Genomic DNA, 23,112 nt, shown 5'->3' with positions numbered 1-23,112 from the left:
AAGACTGCTAGTCTTCAGAACAAACAAAAGCCAACACCATAAAAGAATCACTAAAAGTGAGTGAAACTGATACTACTTATGACTGAAATTGCTGTAGAAGATTAAATCACTATCACATCAGTGTGTTCAGATACTGCCATAAAATGAATTCGGAGCTTGTAGTATCATAGTTTGATTTTGACCATATGAAGTGTTTTCGTGATATTTATTATGGTAGTCCAGGTCTTGCAGACACCTGTACTCCTTCTGTGCCCTGCCCTTCTCCACCTCCAAAAGAGGGGGAGAAGGAGGAGAAGACAAAGCTGCCCCCCCCCCTCGCAGCCTGAGTCTGACATCTTTTTTTATGGATGTCACCCCACTGACCAAGTGTCATGACCTCCTCTCAGCTTCTTTTTGTCTAACCTGGCCTCTCGACATATGATCACCCAGTAGAACTGCAGCGGATACTATTGTCACCTACTGGAAATACGTCATCTTCGATTTGTGCCTCCTCAGTGACGGTTCCCCTTCCCACTTTTAGGCTGCTCATGGCATCTTTATTGCTATTGATCTCACAATCTCCACCCCTGCTCTTGTGGCTTCCCTACATTGGTCATCCCACAGTGATATTCATGACAGTGACCACTTTCTGGTGATTCTATCGTTCCCGTGCTGCTGCCAGGCAGACAGGCGTCCATGTCGGGCATTCCGCAGGGTCAGTTGGCCTTCATATAGGTCTGCTCTGCACTTCAACATGTGCCTTTCGAACTGCATTACTGCAGTCGTACAAAGCGTCTCTGCCACTATTCTTCATGCTGTTGGCACTGATGTCCCTCTATCCACAGTCCACCCTCGTCATTGACCAGTATTGTGTTGGACCAAGGATGTAGCTGTCGCTATCCAGGAGGACTGCCGCCAGCCGCTACAGCAATTTAAACAACACCCTTCACAGAAAAACCTTCTTGCTTTAAAGTGTGTCTAAGCTAAGTCTCGTTACCTTATTAAGCAGAGTGAAAAAGAATGCTGGGAGTGCTACGTTTTCTTCCTGGTAATATAGGCCTTTTCTTTACAGGTTTGGTCCACGCTCTGTAGCCTTCTGGGCCACCAGCAATAGTCAGCTATTCAGGGTCTTAACCTCCAAGGTGCTCTGTGCACTGATCCATTGGTTCTTGGAGAACACCTGGTGACACACTTCACGATGGCATTGGCGTTCTCTCCCTGTCCTGCTACATTTCTCAGGCAGAAATGCCTAGTTGAACAGAGGGGATCTGTTCAACCTGCACAACACTCAATGGGAATTCTTGCAAGCTCATAAGTCCTCACAGGACATGGCCATCCACAACCACATGATCCAACACTTGGACGTCTCAGGGTCTTCAACCATATTTGGCTCACGGGTACTTTTCCATGGCAATGACGAGACAATATAGTTATCCCCGCCCTTAAGCCCGAGAAGTACCAAACGTCTCTAGACAGTCACTGCCCAATTAGCCTGACGAATGTACTTTGTAAACTGCTCTAGAGGATGGTTAGCTTCAGATTATGTTGGGTACTCGAATCTCAGTACGTTTTGCCCCAGTATCAGTGTGACTTCCAGGAGGGACAATCTCCAACTGACGTTTACTCAGATTGGAAACAGCAATCCCACAATCTTTTACTGACCCCTTTTACTGTCCTCTTTTACCTACATAAGGAATACGACATGGCTGGTGCCATCACATTTTAATTACCCTCCATGATTGGGGCTTCTGTGACCCCCTTGCAGTTTTTATCTATGAGTTTTTATCTCACTAGCTCTTCCGGGTTCAAGCTGGCAATTCACTCAGCACCCTTGGATTCAGGAGAATGGTATCACACAGGGTTCTGCGTTAAGTGTAACACTCTTCCTCATAGCTGTAAATAGGTTTGTAACCTCTGTTAGGCCTGTGATTACCCCAGCGTTATACATTGATGATTTTTGCGTCTGGTGCAGCTCCCACTCAGTAGCATCTGCCAAGCCCCGGCTCAAAGGCACCATCTGGTGGGACTCTGTGTGAGCCATCTCCTATGGCTTGCAGTTTTCTCTTATTGTCGACCTACAGTACACCCCAATTCAGAACATTATTTAGGCGACCAGTTCCTCGATATTGTAACGCAGCCCCTTTTCTTGGGCCTTATTTTTTATAAAAAGCTGACGTGGCTGCCCCGAATTCTCCACCTAAAGATACTGCATGTGGAAGCTTAATGATCTCTGCCTCCTGGCCCACACATCTTTGGGTGTAGACGATGCAACTCTTCTCCATCTTTACCGTGCCCTGGTCTTGTCCAGACTAGATTATGGTGGTAAAGTTTGTCTCAGCAGCTCCTCCCACTCTGCAGATACTTGACCCTGCTCACCATTGTGGGATGCATCCGGCTATTGGTGCCTTTCACAGTAGTTGCATTGACAGTCTCCTTGCAGAAGCGGGGATCCCCACTCTACAGATACACACATAAAAAAAAACTTTTGCCCTACCTCATTTCCAAGAGTTCCTGTACAAAAAATTGGAATAAATATCAACATAGATATCATTTCCACCCTTTTTATTGCTCATCAAAACCACACATTGCATGTTGTAGCACCATACAGCGAGACCTTCATAAGTGGTGGTCCAGATTGCTGTACACACAGGTACCTCTTATACCCGGTAGCACATGCCTGTATTCATCGTGGCATACTATCCACAAGTTCATCAAGGAACTGTTGGTCCAGATTGTCCCACTCCTCAACGGCGATTCGGCGTAGTTCCCTCACAGTGGTTGGTGGGTCAAGTCGTCCATAAATATCCCTTTTCAATCTATCCCAGGCATGTTCAATAGGGTTCATGTCTGGAGGACATGCTGACCACTCTAGTTGAGCATCGTTATCCTGAAGGAAGTGATTCACAAGATGTGCATGATGGGGGCGCAAATTGTCGTCCACGAAGATGAATGCCTCGCCAATATGCTGCTGATATGGTTGCACTATTGATTGGAGGATGGCATTCACGTATCATACAGTCATTACAGTGCCTTCCATGACCACCAACGACATAAGTTAGCCCCACATAAAGCCACCCGAAAACATTAGGGAACCTCCACCTTGTTGCACTTGCTGGACAGTGTGTCTAAAGGCATTCAGCCTGACCTGGTTGCCTCCAAACACATCTCCGACGATTGTCTGGTTGAAGGCATATGCGACACTCATTGGTGAAGAGAATGTTATGTCAGTCCTGAACTGTCCATTCGGCATGTTATTGGGCCCATCTGTACCATGCTGCATGGTGTTATGGTTGCAAAGATGGACCCCGTCATGGACGTCGGGAGTGAGGTTGCACATCATGCAGCTTATTGCGCACAGTTTGAGCTATAATTCGATGTCCTGTGGCTACACGAAAAGCATTATTCAACATGGTGGCATTGCTTCAGGATTCCGCCAAGTCGTAACCCGTAGGTAGCGGTCATCCACTGCAGTAGTAGCCTTTGGGCGGCTTGAGCGAGGCATGTCATCGACAGTTCCTTTTCTCTGTGTATCTCCTCCATCTCGGAACAACATTGCTTTGGTTAACTCAGAGACATCTGGACACTTCACTTGTTTAGAGCCCTTCCTGGCACAAAGTAACAATGAAGACGCAATCGAACTGTGGTATTGATCATCTAGATGTGGTTGAACTTCAGACAACAAGAGGTGTGTACATCCTTCGTGATGCAATGGCTGGAACCCACTCCGTCTAATAGGCGCTGCTCATGCACGCTTGTTAGTGACGTCTCTGAACAGTCAAGGAGACTGTGTCTGTGAGACAATATCCACAGTCAATGTCTATCTTCAGGAGTTCTGGGAACTGAGGTGATGCAAAACTTTTTTTGGTGTGTACAACGGAGCCAACCCCTGGTTTTTTACGCAATCCCTGACTAACCCATGTACCTTCTCCTCTTTGCGAACGAGAGATGTCTCCCTCCTGATAACCACCCACGGATGGGATTGCTGGTTGGAATGCCTCTCACTTCTCTCTGTCGAATCTCTGTCTCCACTCACTGGAATGCGCCCTGTGTATTTCCTCCCACACATCCCCCCCCCCCCCTTTTGGATGGTGCATAGACCACGGATTAGGACCGGCCTGTTCTAGGGTCCTAAGGTCTCTGTCGACCCTGCGGTTTTCTGGCGTCTTGTACGTGCCATCCTTGCAGAGTTCCAGGGTGCCACCATCTTCTATACTTTCACATCTCCTACTGGCTTGGATCACCAATAATTGCTGGGATCACATAGTGTGTTCACAGCAGAGCTCGTAGCCATTCAGAGCCCTTCATTTTGTTTCTCAGGCCTCCCTCCACAGTGTCTTAATTTGTATCTACTGAATGGAGCCTGCAGGCTATCGACTGATGCTGCTTTCGTCACCCTTTGATCTCTGCCATCCATGACCTTCTCTCTGTCCTTGGCCATGCTGGCACTTTAGTTATCTTTGTGTGGGTCCCAAGTCATGTGGGTATCCCAGGGAATGAACTGGCTGACCTTTTACCTAGAGAATCAGATATGTACCCCCATTCGATTTCGCGATTGTAGCTGCGGATATATGGATCTGTGTCAAATCTCTCTTTGACCAAAAGTGGAATGACATCTGGTGCTACTACTCACAGTAATAAACTCTGCACAATCAAGGCGTCTTATTGCAGTTTGACGCTCTTCCTTCTGCTCCTTTTGGAAGGAGTCCATTGTCTTATGCCTTCTATGCATTGGTCATCACAGGCTCACCCATTGTTTCCTCTTGCATAACAAAACAACCCTATAATGTGATTGTGGAGCCAGACTAACAGTATCACATATGTTGGTGGAATGTCCCCTTCTTGTGGCCTTTCGTTCTAAGTATCATCTTCCAGATTCCTTTAATTCACGAAGGGTTGAACTGAACCTCAGTTTTGTCCATGTAAGTGGTTTTTTATTTTCAGATATAAGGTGTTGCTATACTCCTGCAGGGCAGGGCAGGGTGGTTGTGGTTGGGGCCTCTCTTCATTTTCTTGGTCTGGGACCCATGACACTCCCCCTTGCAAAGATCGCTCTTTTATTCCTCTGTTTTCCCCGTTTTTAGACTTGGACTACCCTTTTATACGTTCTACAGTGAGTGTCCTAACTTCCTTGTTTTATAGTTTGACTCCTCTCCACCTTTAGCGGACCCTCAATCTTCTGTGTGTAACTTTGGACTCACGGGACTGATGACATCAATGTTTAGTTCCATACCCGTCAATCAGTCACTCAATCCATCAAAAACACAAGTTCTTTAGGTGTTGCGAATACACTTCTCGAGTTTGCCATTAGATCTTATTGTGTAAATTCCTCAATATTTCATCAATGCAACTGTTCATCATCTTCAGGTGGTGGTAGTTGCTGCTGTTACTGCTGCAAGACGTGACTGACGATAGTTGTGTGGTGGCATCAAAATTTATCAGGCCAGGAGCCAGCAATACACGTCCATGGAAAGACAATTGCAGTTGGAAGACTATTGCAGTTGGAAGATAGTTGCATTCCTAGTGCCCCCTACTTGCAGCCACAGAAAGACATTCCATGCATGCACTGTTGGCAGTGACTGTGCTGCCGGACACTCCTGTTTTTAAAAGCTGAATTAAATTTGTTGTGCATTGCATTGAGTCATGAAATGGAAGTTTTTGTTTTCCTGTTTTGATTTATTGACAACCAATGCTGGATTCCAAGTGATGCTTAATTGAAAAACTGCATCCCTATTGATAATATTATCTGTCATATGGATATGCATGGCCTCCTTACCGACACAGTCCCAGAAAGATGATGCTGGGGATAAAATTTCAGGCCATAAAACATGTGCTGTCCTGTGTCCAGCCAATGCTTTGCCACCACTGATTTCTCAGGTTTCCCCCGGTGTGTTCAACACAACATTCTAGCACAGTTTCACATGTCTGCCCAGTACAACATTTTCCACATGCCATGTTTCCTAAAGCCAAGGTAGTCTGAGCAAGCACAATAAATCCTTCAATTTTGCTGGTGGCCTTTTCAGGATTCTTTCCGTTGTTAAAGATATCCCATGAAAATAGGGCAAGATCGCCTTTTCATTGAGTGCCTCCGCATCTTCATTTACATCCCTGTTTTGCTTTTGCTTAGAACGGAATGCATGGTGTATCAGTCTATCAGAACAGCCATTCTGTTGGAATACCGTTCACAGGTGTTTTAACTCACCAAGTAGACTGCCAACATCTGAGTTCAAATGTTCTCTATGCATCAGAGAGGGACTAAGAGTACCTGTGGCCTGCAAATGTAGCTGCATGTGAGTTGGTTTGTGATAGACCCTACGCCCCCTTCCCCCCAGGGGGCTCGCCACTCTTTGGCGGATTTGTGCTTGTCTATCATGGGACCCCAGCCTTTGGAGGACTTTCTCTTCCATGCTGTATGACTATCCTCTTGCTGTTCTTTTTCCCCTCCTTTCGGGAACATGTCTGGGGTTTATTGGGAATGTTCTGCATTCTGTCACTGACCTGTGAACAGTCTCAACTTTCTTTATGGCTCCCTTTTCCTTTCTCTGTTTCCCTTCTTCTCTTGTTCTTCCGCTTCTGCATTTGAGGATCCCCTTTTTCTTCTTCCTCCCTGTGTGCTCCTGAAGGCCAGCCCATGCATCTGACGTGTAAAAGGTGACTGGGTAACGTGTAATTCCCAGCCCTCGGTCTACAGGTAGGGTTTGCACGTAACCCCTGGTACAGGCCAGGCCGAGGGAGGGTGACTGCTTCGGCTGTAACCTTCCCAAATTGCCCATTGGTCCCTCTGTCAGGTGTTGAGGTCGAGTGATCTGTGGTGTGAACAATTACCTAAGGCGGGTGCGCCCTCTTGTTAAGGGGCCCCCCGTTTGGAAGGAGTGCACCATCGGAGACATTGGCAATCATGGGGGATTTCCTCACAGTGAGTCAATCATCCTCTCCATTGAAGTCGACGAAACGTAAATGTAATGAGGCTACTGATTTGAAGACCTTTCCGCTGCACCATGGTTCCTTGTGGTATCATGTACTGAAGACGGTCAGTCCTTCTCCATGGTCAATCCGTTTATTATTCAGAAAAGTGTTGATGCCATTGTTGGCCCTGCGAAATCCTGCTCTCATTTACGGAATGGCATTTTGCTGTTGAGATGGCTTCTGATTCTCAAGCACAACAACTACTTGCTGCCTCGCTTCTTCATGGCTACCCTGTTGGTGTTGAGGCGCATAGAACTTTGAATCTTCCTGTGGTGTAATTTACACCATTCTGCTTGACAGTCTAACCAAAGCTGAAATACAATCTTACCTCTCTGATCAGGGTGTCATTGCAGTCCATCGTGTAATGAAAAAGGTTGATTACCTCTTGGTGCCCACCTACACTCTTTTCCTCACCTTTGATAGGGTGGTGCTGCCGTCCAAGATTAAAGCAGGCTATGAAATCATCACAGTCTGGCCATACATTCTGAATCTGATGGGCTGCTACCAATGTCATTGCTGCAATCGCACTAGAACGTCTTGTCGACATCCAGCTACATGTGTAATTTGTGGCAGTGATGCACATGAGGGTGAATGTCTGCCTCCTTCTTCCCGCTGTATCAACTGCAGTGGCAGCCACGCCGCGTCCTCACAGGATTTTCCCAGTATCTAGATGAGCAGGCTGTTAAAGAGATTTGGGTAAAGGAAAAAGTGCCTTGCCCAGCAGCTCACAAGTTACTGGATAGTCGCAAACCATGTGTTCTCCTGTCTGGCACTTACAGTTCAGTTCTTGGTACCCCTCGCTCCTTGAAGGACACGGCCATGCAGACGTGTGACCTCCAATTCAGTTCTGAGGTTGTGAAGTCGCCCAGTGTCAAGGTAGCATTGCCATCCTGCTGTGCAACAAACTGTCAAACTCTCACCTAAAGAGGCGAAGCTACCCACTACACAACTGGCAGGCAGGATAGGACAGGAGTTCTCCCGAGAAGACTTCCTCCGTCCCTCCAGCCAAACAACATCCATGTCTTCCTATAACCAGAAGGGTTTGAAGAAGTCTGCTAAAGACAAACAGTCGTCTCCTTCACCAACTCGAAGATCCAGCTCGATGGTGTCACCGCGTGGTCACTTAGCCTGGCTAGCCTCTGTCTTGCTGGTGTGCACCACCAACCGTTTTTCAGCATTGGATTCCACAGACCGACCGCACATGCACGCCGATGCTTCTGTGGACCCCATGCAGCAGGATACTTCTGCTTCTGTGCTTTGTAGTAGCAACTCTCCACCAGCGGTACTTCGGTGGCCACAGAGTTGACACCCCTACATCTCTTCCTCCTCATGACTATCCTCCAATGAAACGTTCATGGCCTTCTGTCCCACAAAGAGGATTTATGGATGCTTCTAGCATCGCAACATCCCCTTGTACTCTACCTTCAGGAAACGAAATTGCACCCTCAAGACAGCTTTGAACTTTGACATTACTTACCAATTCATTTTGACCTTCCCCTCCCTCCAAGATCAGCATCCCATCTCATGGGGGCGTTACGCTGCTCGTATGGGATGACCTTCATAGTCAGCCCATCTCCTTGACTACCTGTCTTCAAGCTGTTGCCGTTCGCCTTTTCCTTCCCCACCTTAATTTCTCCCTCTGTACCATTCACGTACCTCCATTCTTCGATGTCACCAGGGCAGACTTCATTCAGTTTATTGGGCAGCTACCTCCCCAATTTTTGCTACTCGGTGACTTTAATGCGCATCATCCCCTTTCGGGTTCTCCCAGGACGTGTCAGAGAGGTGCCCTCTTGGCTGACCTTAACACTGGAGCACCCACTTTCCTTTATGACTCCTCGCACACGTATTTCCATTTGGATCTATCCTTTCACACTGCCCAGCTTGCCCATCGTCTTGAGTGGTCTGTTCTTTCTGATGCCTATTCGAGAGATCATTTCCCGTGTGCTCTCCGTCTGCTGATTCCTACCCTATCAACATGCCTGCCCAAATGGCAGCTTACCACGGCTGACTGGCAGCTTTACTCCTCCCTGGCGACCTTAGCAGAACAAGACTTCCTCAGTTGTGATGATCAGGTGGACTATCTCACCAACATTATCCCTACTGCTGCAGAACGTACCATTCCTCACGCTTCCTCTTCACCACATTGTGTCCCAGTCCCTTGGTGGACTGAGGCATACCGTGACGCAGTTCACACACGGAGACGTGCTCTCCACGTTTTTAACTGCCACTCTACACTGAAAAACTGCATTCATTATAAACATGCGTGCAAAGTGTCATTGAGTTCTTCGGGATAGCAAACGAGCTAGTTGGATTTCGTTCACTAGTTATTTTAACAGTTCCACACCTTCCTCTGTTGTGTGGGCCAACCTCTGACAGCTCTCTGGAACCATGATCCATTCCACCATTTATGGCCTGACTGTAGGTGCTGATGTCATCGTGGATCCTGTTGCTATCTCCAACATTTGAGCCACCATTTTTCAGAAGTTTTGATCCCTTCCCACCTTCACTCTGCCTTCATCCACTGGAAACGAGTGGAGGAGGCTCGGGCGATACCCTTCTCTTCTCCGAATTGTGAGTGCTACAGTGCCGCCTTTACTCTGAGGGAGCTGGATCATGCTCTCAGTTCATCCTGGTCCTCCGCCCCAGGGCCAGACGCTATCCACATTCAGATGTTGCAGCACCTCTCTTGCAGGCAAGCACTTTTTGCTTAACACATACAGTCGCATCTGGGCTGAGGGCGCATTTGCTGGATGCTGGCGGGAAGCCACCGTCATACTCATACCTAAGCCTGGTAAGGACAAAAACCTTCCTTCTAGCTACTGCCCCATCTGTCTTACCAGCTGCGTTTACAAGGTGATGGAACATATGGTTAATGCCCCGCTGGTGTGGTGGCTCGAGTGTCACCATTTACTCATGAATGCACAGTGTAGATTTTGAGCACGGTGTTCTGCAGTTGACCATCTCATTACTTTGTCCACCCTTGTCATGAATGGTTTTCTGCGGAAATCCCAGACTGTGGCCATGTTTTTTGATTTGGAGAAGGCCTACAACATGTGCTGGAGAACTGGTATTCTCCATACTCTTTACACATGGGGCTTCCATGGGCAGCTCCCTTGTTTTCTTCGGGCAATTTTACAAGTCTGAGTTTTCAAGGTTCGTGTTGGTTTTGCCTTGTCGGACACCTTTATTAAGGAAAATGGTGTGCCTCAGTGGTACATCCTGAGCGTCGTCTTCTTTGCTATCGCCAATAACCCTATAATGGCCTGTCTCCCACCGGGTGTCTCCGGCTCCCTTTTAGTCGATGATTTTGCCATCTATTGCAGTTCTCCACGGACCTGTCTCACTGAGCGGCACCTTCAGCGCTGTCTTGATCGTCTTCACTCCTGGAGCATCGCCAATGGCTTTAGATTTTCCACTGACAAAACCATCTGTATGAATTTCGGGCGGCGCAAATGGTTTCTCCCACTATCTCTACGTCTTGGGCCTGTTGCCCTTCCATTTGTTAAAACTACAAAATTCCTGGGGCTCGAGTATGATAAGAAATTCTGTTGGTTCTCCCATGCCTCTTACCTGGCAGTCCGCCGTATGCAGACCCTCATTGCCCTACATGTCCGCAATGGTACATCTTGGGGTGCCAATCAAACCACTCTCCTCTGTTTGTACCGGTCCCTTGTCCATTCAAAATTCGACTATGGGTGCTTTGTTTATACATCTGAACGTCCATCCATCTTACGCTGTCTCAATACTATCCACTATCATGACATCCATTTGGCCATGGGCATCTTTTAGACTAGCCCAGTTGAGAGTCTGTATGCTGAAGCTGCTGAACTACCACTGTCCTACCACCATGACTTTCTTCTAACAAGGGAACCTCCCCATCGCCCCCGCCCCCCTCAGATTTTGTTATAAGTTGGCACAGTGGATAGGCCTTGAAAAACTGAACACAGATCAATCGAGAAAACAGGAAGAAGTTGTGTGGAACTATGAAAAAAATAAGCAAAATATACAAACTGAGTAGTCCATGCGTAATATAGGCAACATCAAGGTTGGTGTGAGCTCAGGAGCGCCGTGGTCCCGTGGTGAGCGTGAGCAGCTGCGGAGCAAGAGGTCCTTGGTTCAAGTCATCCCTCGAGTGAAAAGTTTACTTTCTTTATTTTCCCAAAGTTATGATCTGTCCGTTCGTTTGTTGACATCTCTGTTCACTGTAATAAGTTTAGTGTCTGTGTTTTGCGACTGCACCGCAAAACGGTGCGATTAGTAGATGAAAGGACATGCCTCTCCAATGGGAACCGAAAACATTTGATCGCAACCGATTCCTCCACAGGAAAACGAGTCTGATATATTCTATACGACACTGGTGACGGCATGTGCATCACATGACAGGAATATGTTGTCAACCCACCTAACTTGTACACTTGGCGAATGGGTGAAAAGATTCTTCTACTTTGCCCGATTTAGGTTTTCTTGTGGATGTGATAATCACTCCCAAAAAAGTGATGAAAACATAAGAGTTTGTCACATAAACTGCAACAAATGCATGCAACAGTTTCACGGTCGCACAGTTTTCCCTGTGCTCTGTCAAAACATATGTTTTTAACGTTTTCAAATTTTTCCGTGTGTAGACCGTCAAATCCTCCATATGTCCAAGCAAATCTGAACATGTCCTGGAATTTTGGAGAGCGAAGTTGATTATGTGTGATTGCCTGAACTTTGATATTTGTCTGAAAATAAAAAGTTAAACTTTTCACTCGAGGGAAGGGGACCACGGCGCTCTTGAGATCACATTAACCTCGATGTTGCATATCTTGCACATGGACTACTCAGTTTTTATATTTTGCTTATTTTTTTCATAGTTCCACACAACTACTTCTTGTTTTCTTGATTGATCTGTGTTCAGTTTTTCAAGGCCTATCCACAGTGCCAACTTATAACTAAATCTGAGGGGGTTGTGATGGGGAGGATCCCTTGTAAGCAGGTGTGCATGCTGTTTGTCTCCCAAGCTTGGCCACCCATCCTATGCCGCCTCCTTTGATGATTCCTTTGATCGCCAGTTTGGGGCGCATCCCTCTTCTCTGTTACCTCCTGGAATCCAGTTTCTGCACTTGCTACGGCAGCTTAACTTCACACTACCTGCAACTTTCCCGGTGGCATGTGAACCCTCCACCATCTTGGCTTTGTGAAGCAGCACATGTTAACCTTGGCCTTCATTCACTTCCTAAGGGCACTACTCCAGCCTTGGTCTATTGCCTTCGGTTTCATGACCTTCGCATGGAACTTAGCAATAGTACCATTATATACACTGACGGCTCTCAGACTGACCGTGCAGTCAACTGTGCCTTAGTCATTGGCACCCGTGTCTTTTGATATCAGCTTCCGGCGCACTCCTCAGTATTTAGAGCCAAGCTTTTCGTGCCTTGTATTAGGCCACGGAGTGCATCCAACAACACAGCCTTCCCAATTGTGTCCTCTGCTCAGACTCACTCAGTGCCCTCCAGACTCTGTGCTGGAATTTTACCATTCCTGAATGTTTTGCTTAGAAGAAAAGCCATTTGTACACTGGGACATAGTCTATTGTAAACCAACTCGCACACAGCTATATTTGCAGGCAACAAGTTGTCATCACCATGCCCAATGCAGTCACTCTTTGGTGCATAGAGCCTACTAAGAACAGTATTCCAACAGAGTGGCTATACAGATACACAGACATGCCGTGCATTCCATTCTAAGCAAATAAACGAAGATGTGAAGAAACCCACTGCGACTGTGTTCATGCCCTATTTTGAGGGCATGTCATCAAGGCTAGAAAGAATCTTCAAAAGTCATGATGTCAGTTATGTTTTCAGTAAAATTGAGGAATTTATTGTGCTCAGTCAAAGACGACCTTGGCCTTAGGAAACGTGGCATGTATAAGATCCTCCGCCAATGTGGAAAATCTTATATTGGGCAGACAAGCTGAACTGTGCAAGAACGTTGCATTGAACATCATTGTTGTGCGTGCCTGGGGCAACCTGATAAATCAGGGGTAGCAGGGCATTGGCTGGACACAGGGCATCACATGTTTTATGAAAAGACTGAAATTGTATTCCCAGCCTCATCTTTCTGGAATGGTATTGTTAACGAGTCCATAAATATACGTACAGCGAAGAATCTTATTGACAGCGATGCAGGTTTTCAGTTAAGTGCCACATAGAATCCAGCAGTGACTATCATCAAATCAAAACGGGAAAAACAAGAACTTCAGATTCATGACTTGATGCAATGCAACACTGAGATTTAATTCAACTTTTAACCACAGAAGCATCCGGCAGCACAGTCATTGCCGACAGCACGCATGTGGAATGCCTTTCTGTGGCTCCCATCAGGAGACACTAGGAGTGCCACTTCCCTCAGATTGTGAGCGTCTTCCTGTGCTTGCGTATTGCCTGCTCGTGGCCCGATAAATTTTGATGCCACCAGTGATTATAATCAGTCACATCTTGCAGCAATGACAGTAGCAACTACCACCACCTGAAGATGTTGAGCAGTTGAATCAATGAAATATTGTGGAATTAACACAATACGATCCAACAGCAAACCCAAGAACTTTATTTGCAACAGATCTGTCGGGAAAGCCTGAAAAGTCACATCTCTAGGTGTTACTAAGTGCTGTTCTTGATCATTCCAATTTACTAGCAGCTAACCTCTACCATACATTGAGTCTTTGTTTTTGATTTCTCAGCAGTTAAATATATGTAGATGTGCCAGTTTAATTTTTAATGTGTATATAACCACAAATATTTAGTGTTTCATTCTGCTGTATGTCTTCCCCTCCAATTTTAAGTCACTTTGAGATGACAGTGGCATAAAAAAAACTGATAGCATGTTTCTGAGGATTTATTCCCATTAAGTTTTCATGTGACCACAGTACAAGGTGATGTTCATTTTATTTGATAACTGCTTGCTTTTATTGTTTGTTAATGTAATCCAAGTAACAAGCTTGTATGAGTATAGCACAGTTTTTACTTTTCCTGCTGTACTTACTTATGAGGAGAGTTCATTGATGAAAACATTAAGTAATGTTGGGCTGGTCACAACTACTCTCTTCTTGGATTTATTATATTTACTTAATGTATTATTTATTTTAGTTGCATGTAATCTGTTTAGTGTGAAACCATATAGCCAGTGCAACATTTTCACAGAAATGTTTAAGTTACTTAATTTTTATAGCAATTTTACTCTCCATGTATCATCAGACACCTAGTTTTCGTGTTACAGTTTTAAAATTTGATTGATGCTTCAACAGAATTTTCTAAATCCTTGTTGATTCACAGAAAGAAGATTCTCTGTTTTAAGGCACCACATGAATCAAGAATTCATCATTTCCATAGTTTTAATTAATGTGTTTGTTATAGATGTAGGTCTGTAACTGTCCCAAGTATCTGCTGATTTTGTTTAGTACAGCGGGGGGAGAAGGTGAAGATGAAGGTGACATTCTTTTTGAGGAGCTAGTTGTGAGTGGAGCAGAAAAGGAAGTATCAGTAATGGTACAAGGAACACTCAGTCACACACAATATGGTGGCTTGCAGACTACACATGTAGATACTACGCCGTTATCATTAAACTGTCACAGACTGCTGCTCATCTTTTCTGTCAACCATTTCTGTATATAGATAACAAGATCGGTCTTATCACACTTCCTTGGGGCACTCCAGATGAGTCACATGCATTTCTGGTAACATATTGCATATGCTTGGACCTCCTTTAACAGTCTGCAGTAGAGTTCTATGTCAGATGCTTTTCAGACATGTACGATGAATATGGAAGCTGGCTCTTGCCTTTATTCATGGTTCACAGGAGGAAAGGTCATGGTGAGGGCATGTGAGGAAAGAGCAAGTCATGCTTCGGTAGCTCAGATGGTAGAGCACTTGCCCGCGAAAGGCAAAAAGGTCCCGAGTTCCAGTCTCGGTCCGGCACACAGTTTTAATCTGCCAGGAAGTTTCAAAGGGCAAGCTGAGTATTGCACAAGAGATGCTGGCTGAATCGGTGCTGATTTATGAACAGAATCATTTATGTCTCAAGGAAATTTATTAGATTTAAATGTTGGAATATGCTCAAGAATTATGTTTCAAAGCAATGCTAAGGCTATTGATGTGTAATTTTGCTGGTTTGTTCCTTTAAACTTCTTATATAAAACAGTCGCTTACGCTTGTTTCTAGTTGTTTGCGACTTTTTCACAGTGTGAGAAATTCACAATAAATGTAAGCTAAGCAAGGGACCAGTGCTATAGAGTACCTCTGTGAAGCTAAATTGGAATTCTGCCAGATCTGGTAATTCATTTGTTTTCACTGCTGATAAAAGCCAGGGTTGCCTATTTCTATGAACTTCGATAGGAGTTTGTGCAGTGATTAGAAACAGTACATCTGTATGATCCTCTTGCATAAATGGCTTCTTAAAAGCAAAATTAGAGGTGCCACAAGTTCTGGAAATCGGGGAATATTAGGGAATTTCAGACATGCCAGGGAAATCAAGAAAATTTGGGGAAAAAAAACTGGAAAAATCTTTTTGTCTCAGTAGATTGAATGGTATGTTTGCCGAGACGTGCATCGTTGCTGGCTGGGTGCAGCCAAGTACAAGCACTGCTTCCCTACTCCCTCATTCTTACTGCTTCTCCCTTTCCTGCCATTCCCTTCAGCTGCCGATGAGAGGCAGGGAGATATGAGGAGTGGTTTATTTGGATCTGATTCTCGGAGACTATTAGCGTAGCGGCCGAAGATGGCAGTTGTGTGTGCATGAGCTGTGTACGAGTGATTATGTGAAAGTGTGTCTGCTCTCATATGTCAACAAAGGCTATAGCCAAAAATTTAACTATGGGAGTGTGATTGTCTTATCAATGTGCCTGTCTATGGCTCAGCAAACATCTTCACAGTGAGTTGCTACCTATCCTCATTAGTATTGATTCTCAGAGTATTCACACAAGTTACTTGTTGCTTGGATTGATCACTGCAGTCTCATTTCATCATCATGGTGTCTGTGACACATGAATAGCTGGCCACACGAGTGGACTTCCACGACGGGCCAAAAGTGCAGGCCATTTCAATGGGTATCTCTAATGGATTGGGCCTGCCAATCTGAAGCCCATCGTTTCCCAATAATGTACAGGCACGGTCCATCGGATCTAATCTCACCAATCTGCCTGCAGGTCAGGTGTGTTTGTGTCTGGCGTAATGCGGTGGGTTTTCATCATGGACCCAAGACTGCGATGCTCCTCGGCAGCCCAGAGGCCACGGGTGATGGATTTCAGGAATTGTAACTTGTCTCACTGCAAGTACATTATACAGTGCAGCATTTTGTAGACATTTTATTTATTCTAGTACATTTTGACACTTCGAAAGTAGTTCATACATTCGAAAGTATGGACAATAAGAAGAAAATATGGCAGTCACTGGCGGTTTGTACGCTATGTACTCGTATATTTCTTGAAAGAAAAAAAAGTCACATAATACATGCAAAATGAAATGATCATGTGGCATTGATGGTCAGGAAGCCTCATCCAGGGAATTTCTGCTGCCGGGTTGCAAGTACTTGTTCAGGTGACACCACATTGGCCAATTTGCATGTCGGTGATCATGAAATGATGATGACACCACAACACCCAGTCCATGAGTGGAAAAAATCTCCAATCCAGGCGGAAATCAAAACTGGGCCTGCTGCATGGTAGGCAAACATATTATCACTCAGTTAAGCAGGCAGACACACAATATCACTAAAATAATAGACAGAACACAGTGGGTAATAACTGACAATAACGAACATAGTAGAACCAACATTTTATTGGCAGTCACCTATAATGTTGGTTCACACAACTCTTCCCCACCTTATACACTTCTTTCAAGAGGCCTAATTTTCTCTGAGGTAATTTCTGAAATCAATGAAGGTATTTTAAATCTGTCTTGTGACTCCAAGGAAATGTGTTCTTTTGTCACCAAATATGTTTAGTTCTATTGAAATAAAATATCAGTGACCGTAATGAAACACACATCCCATTTGTCTTGCTTTCTCCATCTAAATACAGGTCATTACAAAAGAGTTTCATGTTGACTTTTGCTCAAACATTTAGAAATAAAGAACTCCCTACATTACTTTGTCAACTTATGTCTTTACTTACCCTTGAGATCAAAATTTGTCAGGAAAAAATGCTAAGACTTAGTCTGGAAATCTCAGGGAATTTCACTCGGGGAATTTCACTCAGGGAAAGTTGTGACAACCCTGAAAATTTAAAACTTCAGCATTCCTCTTCCTGTCTTCTGGTGTGGCAACTGGTTGATGAATGACTATATAGGAGCCCTTACCCGTTTAGTGAGTGTTTGTAATACCACTATTTTCTCGGGTTCTTGTCAGGATCTTGCGCTAAGGTATGGCGGTGGAAGTTTTTGTATGCTTTGCACATTGTTCTTTTTGTAGACACATGCATATATTTGTACATTTGATGTTATGAATTAAAGTTTTGTGTTGTGATGTATGAGGATAATTTCAGTGTATCACTTCGTATTGAAATGATATGTATTCAGAGCTTCTGCTGGGAAAGATACTTGCAGCACATTAAGGGATAGGTGTACAGACATTGTTTTAATGAAGATTTTAATCTTGCCATATACATTACAAATTTAAAATGATATTGGATTGCAAATGAAGGATGAAGGGAAACACTGAATAATGGTTATGAGCTGCATATGCAGAAGGCAGAGGCAGCAAGATAGAGCCTTAGCAAAGCTAACAAACCTGGAGAAACTTCTTCATTGTGTAACACATGTGGTCATATCTTCTACATGCATCTAACATCAGAGAATGGAGCTAATGAAGATAAGACACATTTCATAATTAAACCAGCAGCTCCAGTGTTGTTGAAGAAGGAAATGCTGTAGTTTCGGAAATATTTTACTATGGACTATATTAAGAAAATACCTCAATCAAATTTTCTTTGGGTTCTGGTTCTTGTTCCAGTAGGCTTTCATTCTTTCCAAGAAGACTTGTTTACATTCTGCTGACTATTTTGGTAGACATTGTTTCTGTTGGTTTTTGTAATGTAAGTTCTCATTTGCCTACTTTGTGTCTGAAGGATCCCTTTCTAAAATGTCATTTGGCCTTTTGTTTGCATTTTTGAGGTCCTTTCAGATTTCATCCAGCCAAAGTGTTGAGTTCTTAAGTGGTGTTACATAGTCTATTATCCTTTTTGTCATTCACTTCTCTGGTAGTCTGTTGAGATGACCAACAAATTTCAATCACCTTTTCTTAATGTCTGTTTTGATATTTGAAAACTTCTCTGTTTTGATTGATGGTTTTCTGTAACTGTCTTGGGTATGACTTGCTTCTAAAATTTTCCTAATGATCTTTCTCTTTTTTGATTTCTCCAAGTTTGTGTGTCATGTTGTGTGTCAGTGTTTTGTTTGCATAGAAGACTGTCAGTTTTGTGACTGTGTTGTAGTGCTGAATTCTTCTGTCTTGACATGGATTTTTTGAGGGTTTGGACTAATCATGATGCTTTCTTGACTTTTTGGAGGCCATTTTACTGTCAGTTTTTTTCATGGCCTTGTCAGGTTGATGAATTCTTACATATATTTAAGGGGTCATGTTGATCTCACCATACTTTGTTTCCAGGCTCTTCATTTCTGTCTTTGAACATAAGAATTCAGTTTCCTTGAATGAGATTTGTAACCCTACTTTTTCTGCACATTCTTTAAGTATTTTGAGCTGTTTGATGGCAGTCTCTTTGTCATCTGTAAGTATCACCAGATCATTTGCAAACACTAAATACTGTATGTAGAGGTTGTTTCTGGGAAATCCCAGTAAGATTGTCTTCCAAAACCTTGTCTAGGGTGATATTGTACAAATTAGGAGAGGGCTCCATCTCTCTGCCTCACACCTGTTTGAATGTCAGAGTTCTGAGATTCTCTCCATAAATTTTAATTTATATTTCATGTCAGTTGGTGTTTGTTTTATGAGTTTTATGATTTGTATTATTGTTGTTGTTGTTGCTGCTGCTGCCATATTATTGCCAGTTTTACAATATTTTTGCATTTTCTGCAAACCAAAGGCTATACATAAAATTTAATTTTCATTCTCTGATTGTGCCTGTCTGCCCATAATTTTCTTCAGTATTTCTTCTAATTAGTGCCTGAATTTCTTATCTCCATGTGGCAGTCATCTTCCTCTTTTCTCCAAGCCTGGTGATTGTCTGTCAATGATCCTTCATGGCAATCTCCCCTTTGACATCCTATTCATGTGTCCACACATAATGAGGGCTTTTTTTTTCTCTTTTGCCCCCATCCATAAAATCAATAATCGATCTTGATAACCACATTCACCCTGATGACTTCATTTCTGACCCCTTCCCACCTGGATATATTTGCAGACCGTCTTCAGAAGTCCATCTCACTTGTCATCAGCCTTTCCATTAACTGAAATGTAACTGTCCGTACTTCTGACTCACACATCATAATTCTTCTAATTTATTTTGAAGATTTTTTTCTTTCTTTTGTGCCCTCCTTAATATGTTGATCCCATTAGGTACCATTAAATGTTTCATTAATTAACTTTCCAGCATTTATTCTTGAATTAATTTCCTTATCTTATGTAACATCATGTAAGATTGGGATGCGCTGACCCCATTGCCCAGAGGGCAACCACAACAATCGGCCTCCTGAGTATTGGCACTAAATCATGAATCTCACTCTTGGGAGGAAATGTGTGTCAGGCACTGATTATCTAATGCACAGTGAAATATTAACACAAAGATCCAAGATAGGCCTAGTGACTCAGTGGTAGCATATCATCATCTCGTTCAACAATCAAATGAGCCTGTTTCAAACCAATACTGAAGGTGATAAAACCTGTGAGGTGATCTGTCAGGTAAGATGACAAACATGGTTCTCATGAAAAACAGATTTGTCTGAAGAAAAATATAATAAAATAGAGGAAAACAAAAGAAACAAAACCATTACAGGAGAAAAAATGAATAAATGACATGGTGATACAGAAAGAGATGATCTGCAGATCTTGGATGTAGAGAGAACCGTATTAGAAATGGAAAAATTGCAAGCTTATGGAGTAAATTACATCACAGTGGAAATGTTCAAAGCTGCAGGGCCTATTGGAATTCAGTGGCTGTATATGATAATGAAGACAGTATGGACCAATGGAGTTTCCTGATGATTGGACAAAGGCAATTATTATATCTATTTTTAAGAAGAACAACAAGGTATTCTGTGAAAACTACAGAGGAATAGCATTACTGTGCCACCATATTAAGATTTAGGAAAAGATAATTTTACAAGAAACTTGGGACCAAGATAGAATCACAATTAAGAGAACAAGAAGAAGACATTTATCATGCTGGGAAAAGAGAATCCATTCCTGTTTCATAGAATGCAGTCAGTCGAGATGAATCCAGAACCACGCAACCACACCCACTCCTGCACTTCCTCATCCGACTGCAACCAACGCCCTCACGTCTGTCTTTGGATCACCACTGATGTGAAAATCACCTGGCTGATGATCTGGGCTGTAGGAAGGATGTTGCAGTGTTTCCCACCCAAATTTCTGAAGTGGAGCTTTCGTCCGATTGGCAGTTTGGGGGTGAGCATTATTGTGCATCAGGATAATTCTGTCTGACAGCACTTCTGATTGTTTTGACTTTCTTGCATCACATTTTCTCAAAATGTCTTCATAGTGCTGTGCATTGACTATAGTTCCATGGTAGACGAACTCGAGAAGCAGTTCAAGAAAGAAGTCATCATGACCTTATATGGTGCCACAATTTAGAGCCTGAGGGCAAGCGGCAAAGCCAGCGAAAACATCCCACATCTCCCCTGCCATAGGAATCCACAACTGTTTACACAAGTCCAGTTAGTTGCACAGTGGGTATGAAATAGAATCAGTTGTTGGGAGTGAGACAGGGTTGTAGCCTACCCCAATGTTGTTCAGTCTGTATATTGAACAATCTGTGAAGGAAAATAAGGATACATTTGGTAAGGGAATTACAGTTCACGGAGAAAAAAATGAAAACTTTCCACTGTGCTGATGACATTGTAATGATGTAAGACACATCAAAGGACGTGGAAGAGCAGTTGAATGAAATGGATGGTGTCTTGAAAGAAGGATATAAGCTGAACATTAACAAAAACGATACAGGAGTAATGCAATGTACTCTAATTAAATCAGGCGATGCTGAGGGAATTAGATTAAGGAACGAAACGCTAAAAATAGTAGATGAGTCATGCTATTTAGGCAGCAGAATAACTGATGATGGCCGAAGTAGAGAAGCTGCGAAATATAGATTGGCAATGGCAAGAAAAGCATTTGTAAAGACGAGAATTTGTTAACATCAAATATAAATTTAAGTGTTGCGAAGTCTCTCTTTTTTTTTTCTGAAGGCATTTGTCTAAAGTGTAGCATTGTCTGACAGTGAAATGTGGGTGATAAAAAGTTCATACAAGATGAGAACAGAAGCTATTGAAATGTTATGCTACAGAGGAATGCTGAAGATTTGATGGGTAGATCACATAACTAATGAGGTGGTACTGAACAGATTTTGGGAGAAAAGAAATTAGTGGCATAAGTTAAGTAATAGAAGGGGGTCTGTTCTTAGAACAAGTTCAGAGACATCATGGAATCGTCAGTTTAGTATTGAAGGCTAGTGTGAGAGGGGTGGAACTTGTAGAAATTTTAGAGGGAGACCAAGAGATGAGTACAGTAAACAGGTTCAAATGGATGTGGTTGCAGTAGTTAGTTAAAGATGGAGGGTTGCACAAGATATAGTAACATAGAGAGCTGTGTCAACCACTCTTTGGACTGAAAACAATAACAATAATTATATTCTAACAAATCTAATAATATGATGATTTCAGTTGTGTTATTTGGATTATTTACAATGAACAAAGAAATTTACATAAGTGTGTGCTTCTGAACACAAGGACATTGAATTAAACCTTCATCCTTTCTTACTCTGAAATTAGTGCATGCTAGAAATAAGTGGTGATAATAAATACAACTGTAGTAAGAAAGAAACTCGAGACAGATAACTGAAACACATGTATAATTCAAAATACTCAAACCAGAAACTAATATTTACTGTATTCGCAAAACACGCTGCGCCTCATATTTGAAAGCCCACAGCTTTACACACACATTACTTGCAAAAAACTGGCAACTTATATACAAAATTACATTTAAAATTCTGTATTTCATGTCAATAGCTTTCAGTTCATGTTCGGGAGATAATCATCCAGTTTCTCGTGTGTGTGTGTGTGTGTGTGTGTGTGTGTGTGTGTGTGTGTGTGTGTGTGTGTTTTTCACTAGACTGTCTCCCTCCCTTCTCCCCTCTCCCCCTCTCGCCCATGTGCATGCAGGTCCATATAGCAAATTTGCAAGACAAATAATCAACACCTGGAGAACTAAGTCAATCAGTAATTGTTGAGGTATTGTCTTTTCCCAATTTTTGTTTATATAATATCTAACTTTTGGACTTTTAAAATTTCTTTCATTGCATGAAGCTAACAGGGAAAAGAAAGGAAGCTTTTATTTCCATTTGGCTCTTTTATGTCTTTAAAGTGTGTTGTTTTGACCTTTGATTTCCAAGTTAAAATGTATAACACAATGTGATAATGGTTGTTGTTATTGATGTGCTATGAAAACTTTGAGGAAAACTAAAGCCTCAGTCTCAATTTCCTCTATCTTATTTTCTTTACATTTAAACATATGACAAATTAGAAATAATTATGTCAGATATTTATGCCTGTTATCAGAATACAAAATTCATGCAACATATGTGTATACTTCAGAATGTAATAATGATTGGAAACAATCATACTAAAGTACATTGATATTTTTGTGGAAAGAATCAGTGTGCTTAAGCGCCTTTCTTCTTTTAGCACGTGTTTCCTAATGGGGCCTGTCAACCAAATTAAGAAAATGTTTGCCCCGACAAGAGTAATTGCAACAATTATGGTTATCGTGATGTTTGGGCTCACTCTTTTTGCTGCCATTTGGGTGAGTATAATTTCAATCAATTTATATCCCTTGTTCACTAATTCAGGGAGTTTTTTAAAGAAAATATTTTTTATTTTTCTGTTTAATGTACCTTAATTATGTATTTTAGCTGATAACACAACTTGTTTATCCTAATCTTAAATT

At 42.9% G+C, this 23,112-nt stretch overlaps 2 protein-coding genes across 2 annotated transcripts in view; one reads left to right on the top strand and one right to left on the bottom strand.

The window, feature by feature from the left end:
• Positions 1–23,112, top strand: part of LOC126172461 (vesicle transport protein SFT2B) — a 79,493-nt gene that overhangs the window by 38,131 nt on the left and 18,250 nt on the right. The window contains exon 3 of the mRNA XM_049920885.1: positions 22,851–22,968. Within this exon, the coding sequence (XP_049776842.1) occupies positions 22,851–22,968 (118 nt within the window). The remainder of the gene's footprint in view (positions 1–22,850; positions 22,969–23,112) is intronic.
• The window catches only part of LOC126172355 (citramalyl-CoA lyase, mitochondrial-like), a 224,401-nt gene continuing 217,723 nt past the window's right edge, over positions 16,435–23,112 (bottom strand). The window contains exon 9 of the mRNA XM_049920880.1: positions 16,435–16,631. The gene's annotated coding sequence lies outside the window, so the exon portion shown is untranslated. The remainder of the gene's footprint in view (positions 16,632–23,112) is intronic.

The sequence above is a fragment of the Schistocerca cancellata genome, chromosome 1 (assembly GCF_023864275.1).
Source record: "Schistocerca cancellata isolate TAMUIC-IGC-003103 chromosome 1, iqSchCanc2.1, whole genome shotgun sequence".
NCBI lineage: Eukaryota > Metazoa > Arthropoda > Insecta > Orthoptera > Acrididae > Schistocerca > Schistocerca cancellata.
The sequence above is the reverse complement of the archived record's forward strand: the minus strand, read 5'-3'. Positions and strand labels throughout refer to the sequence as shown.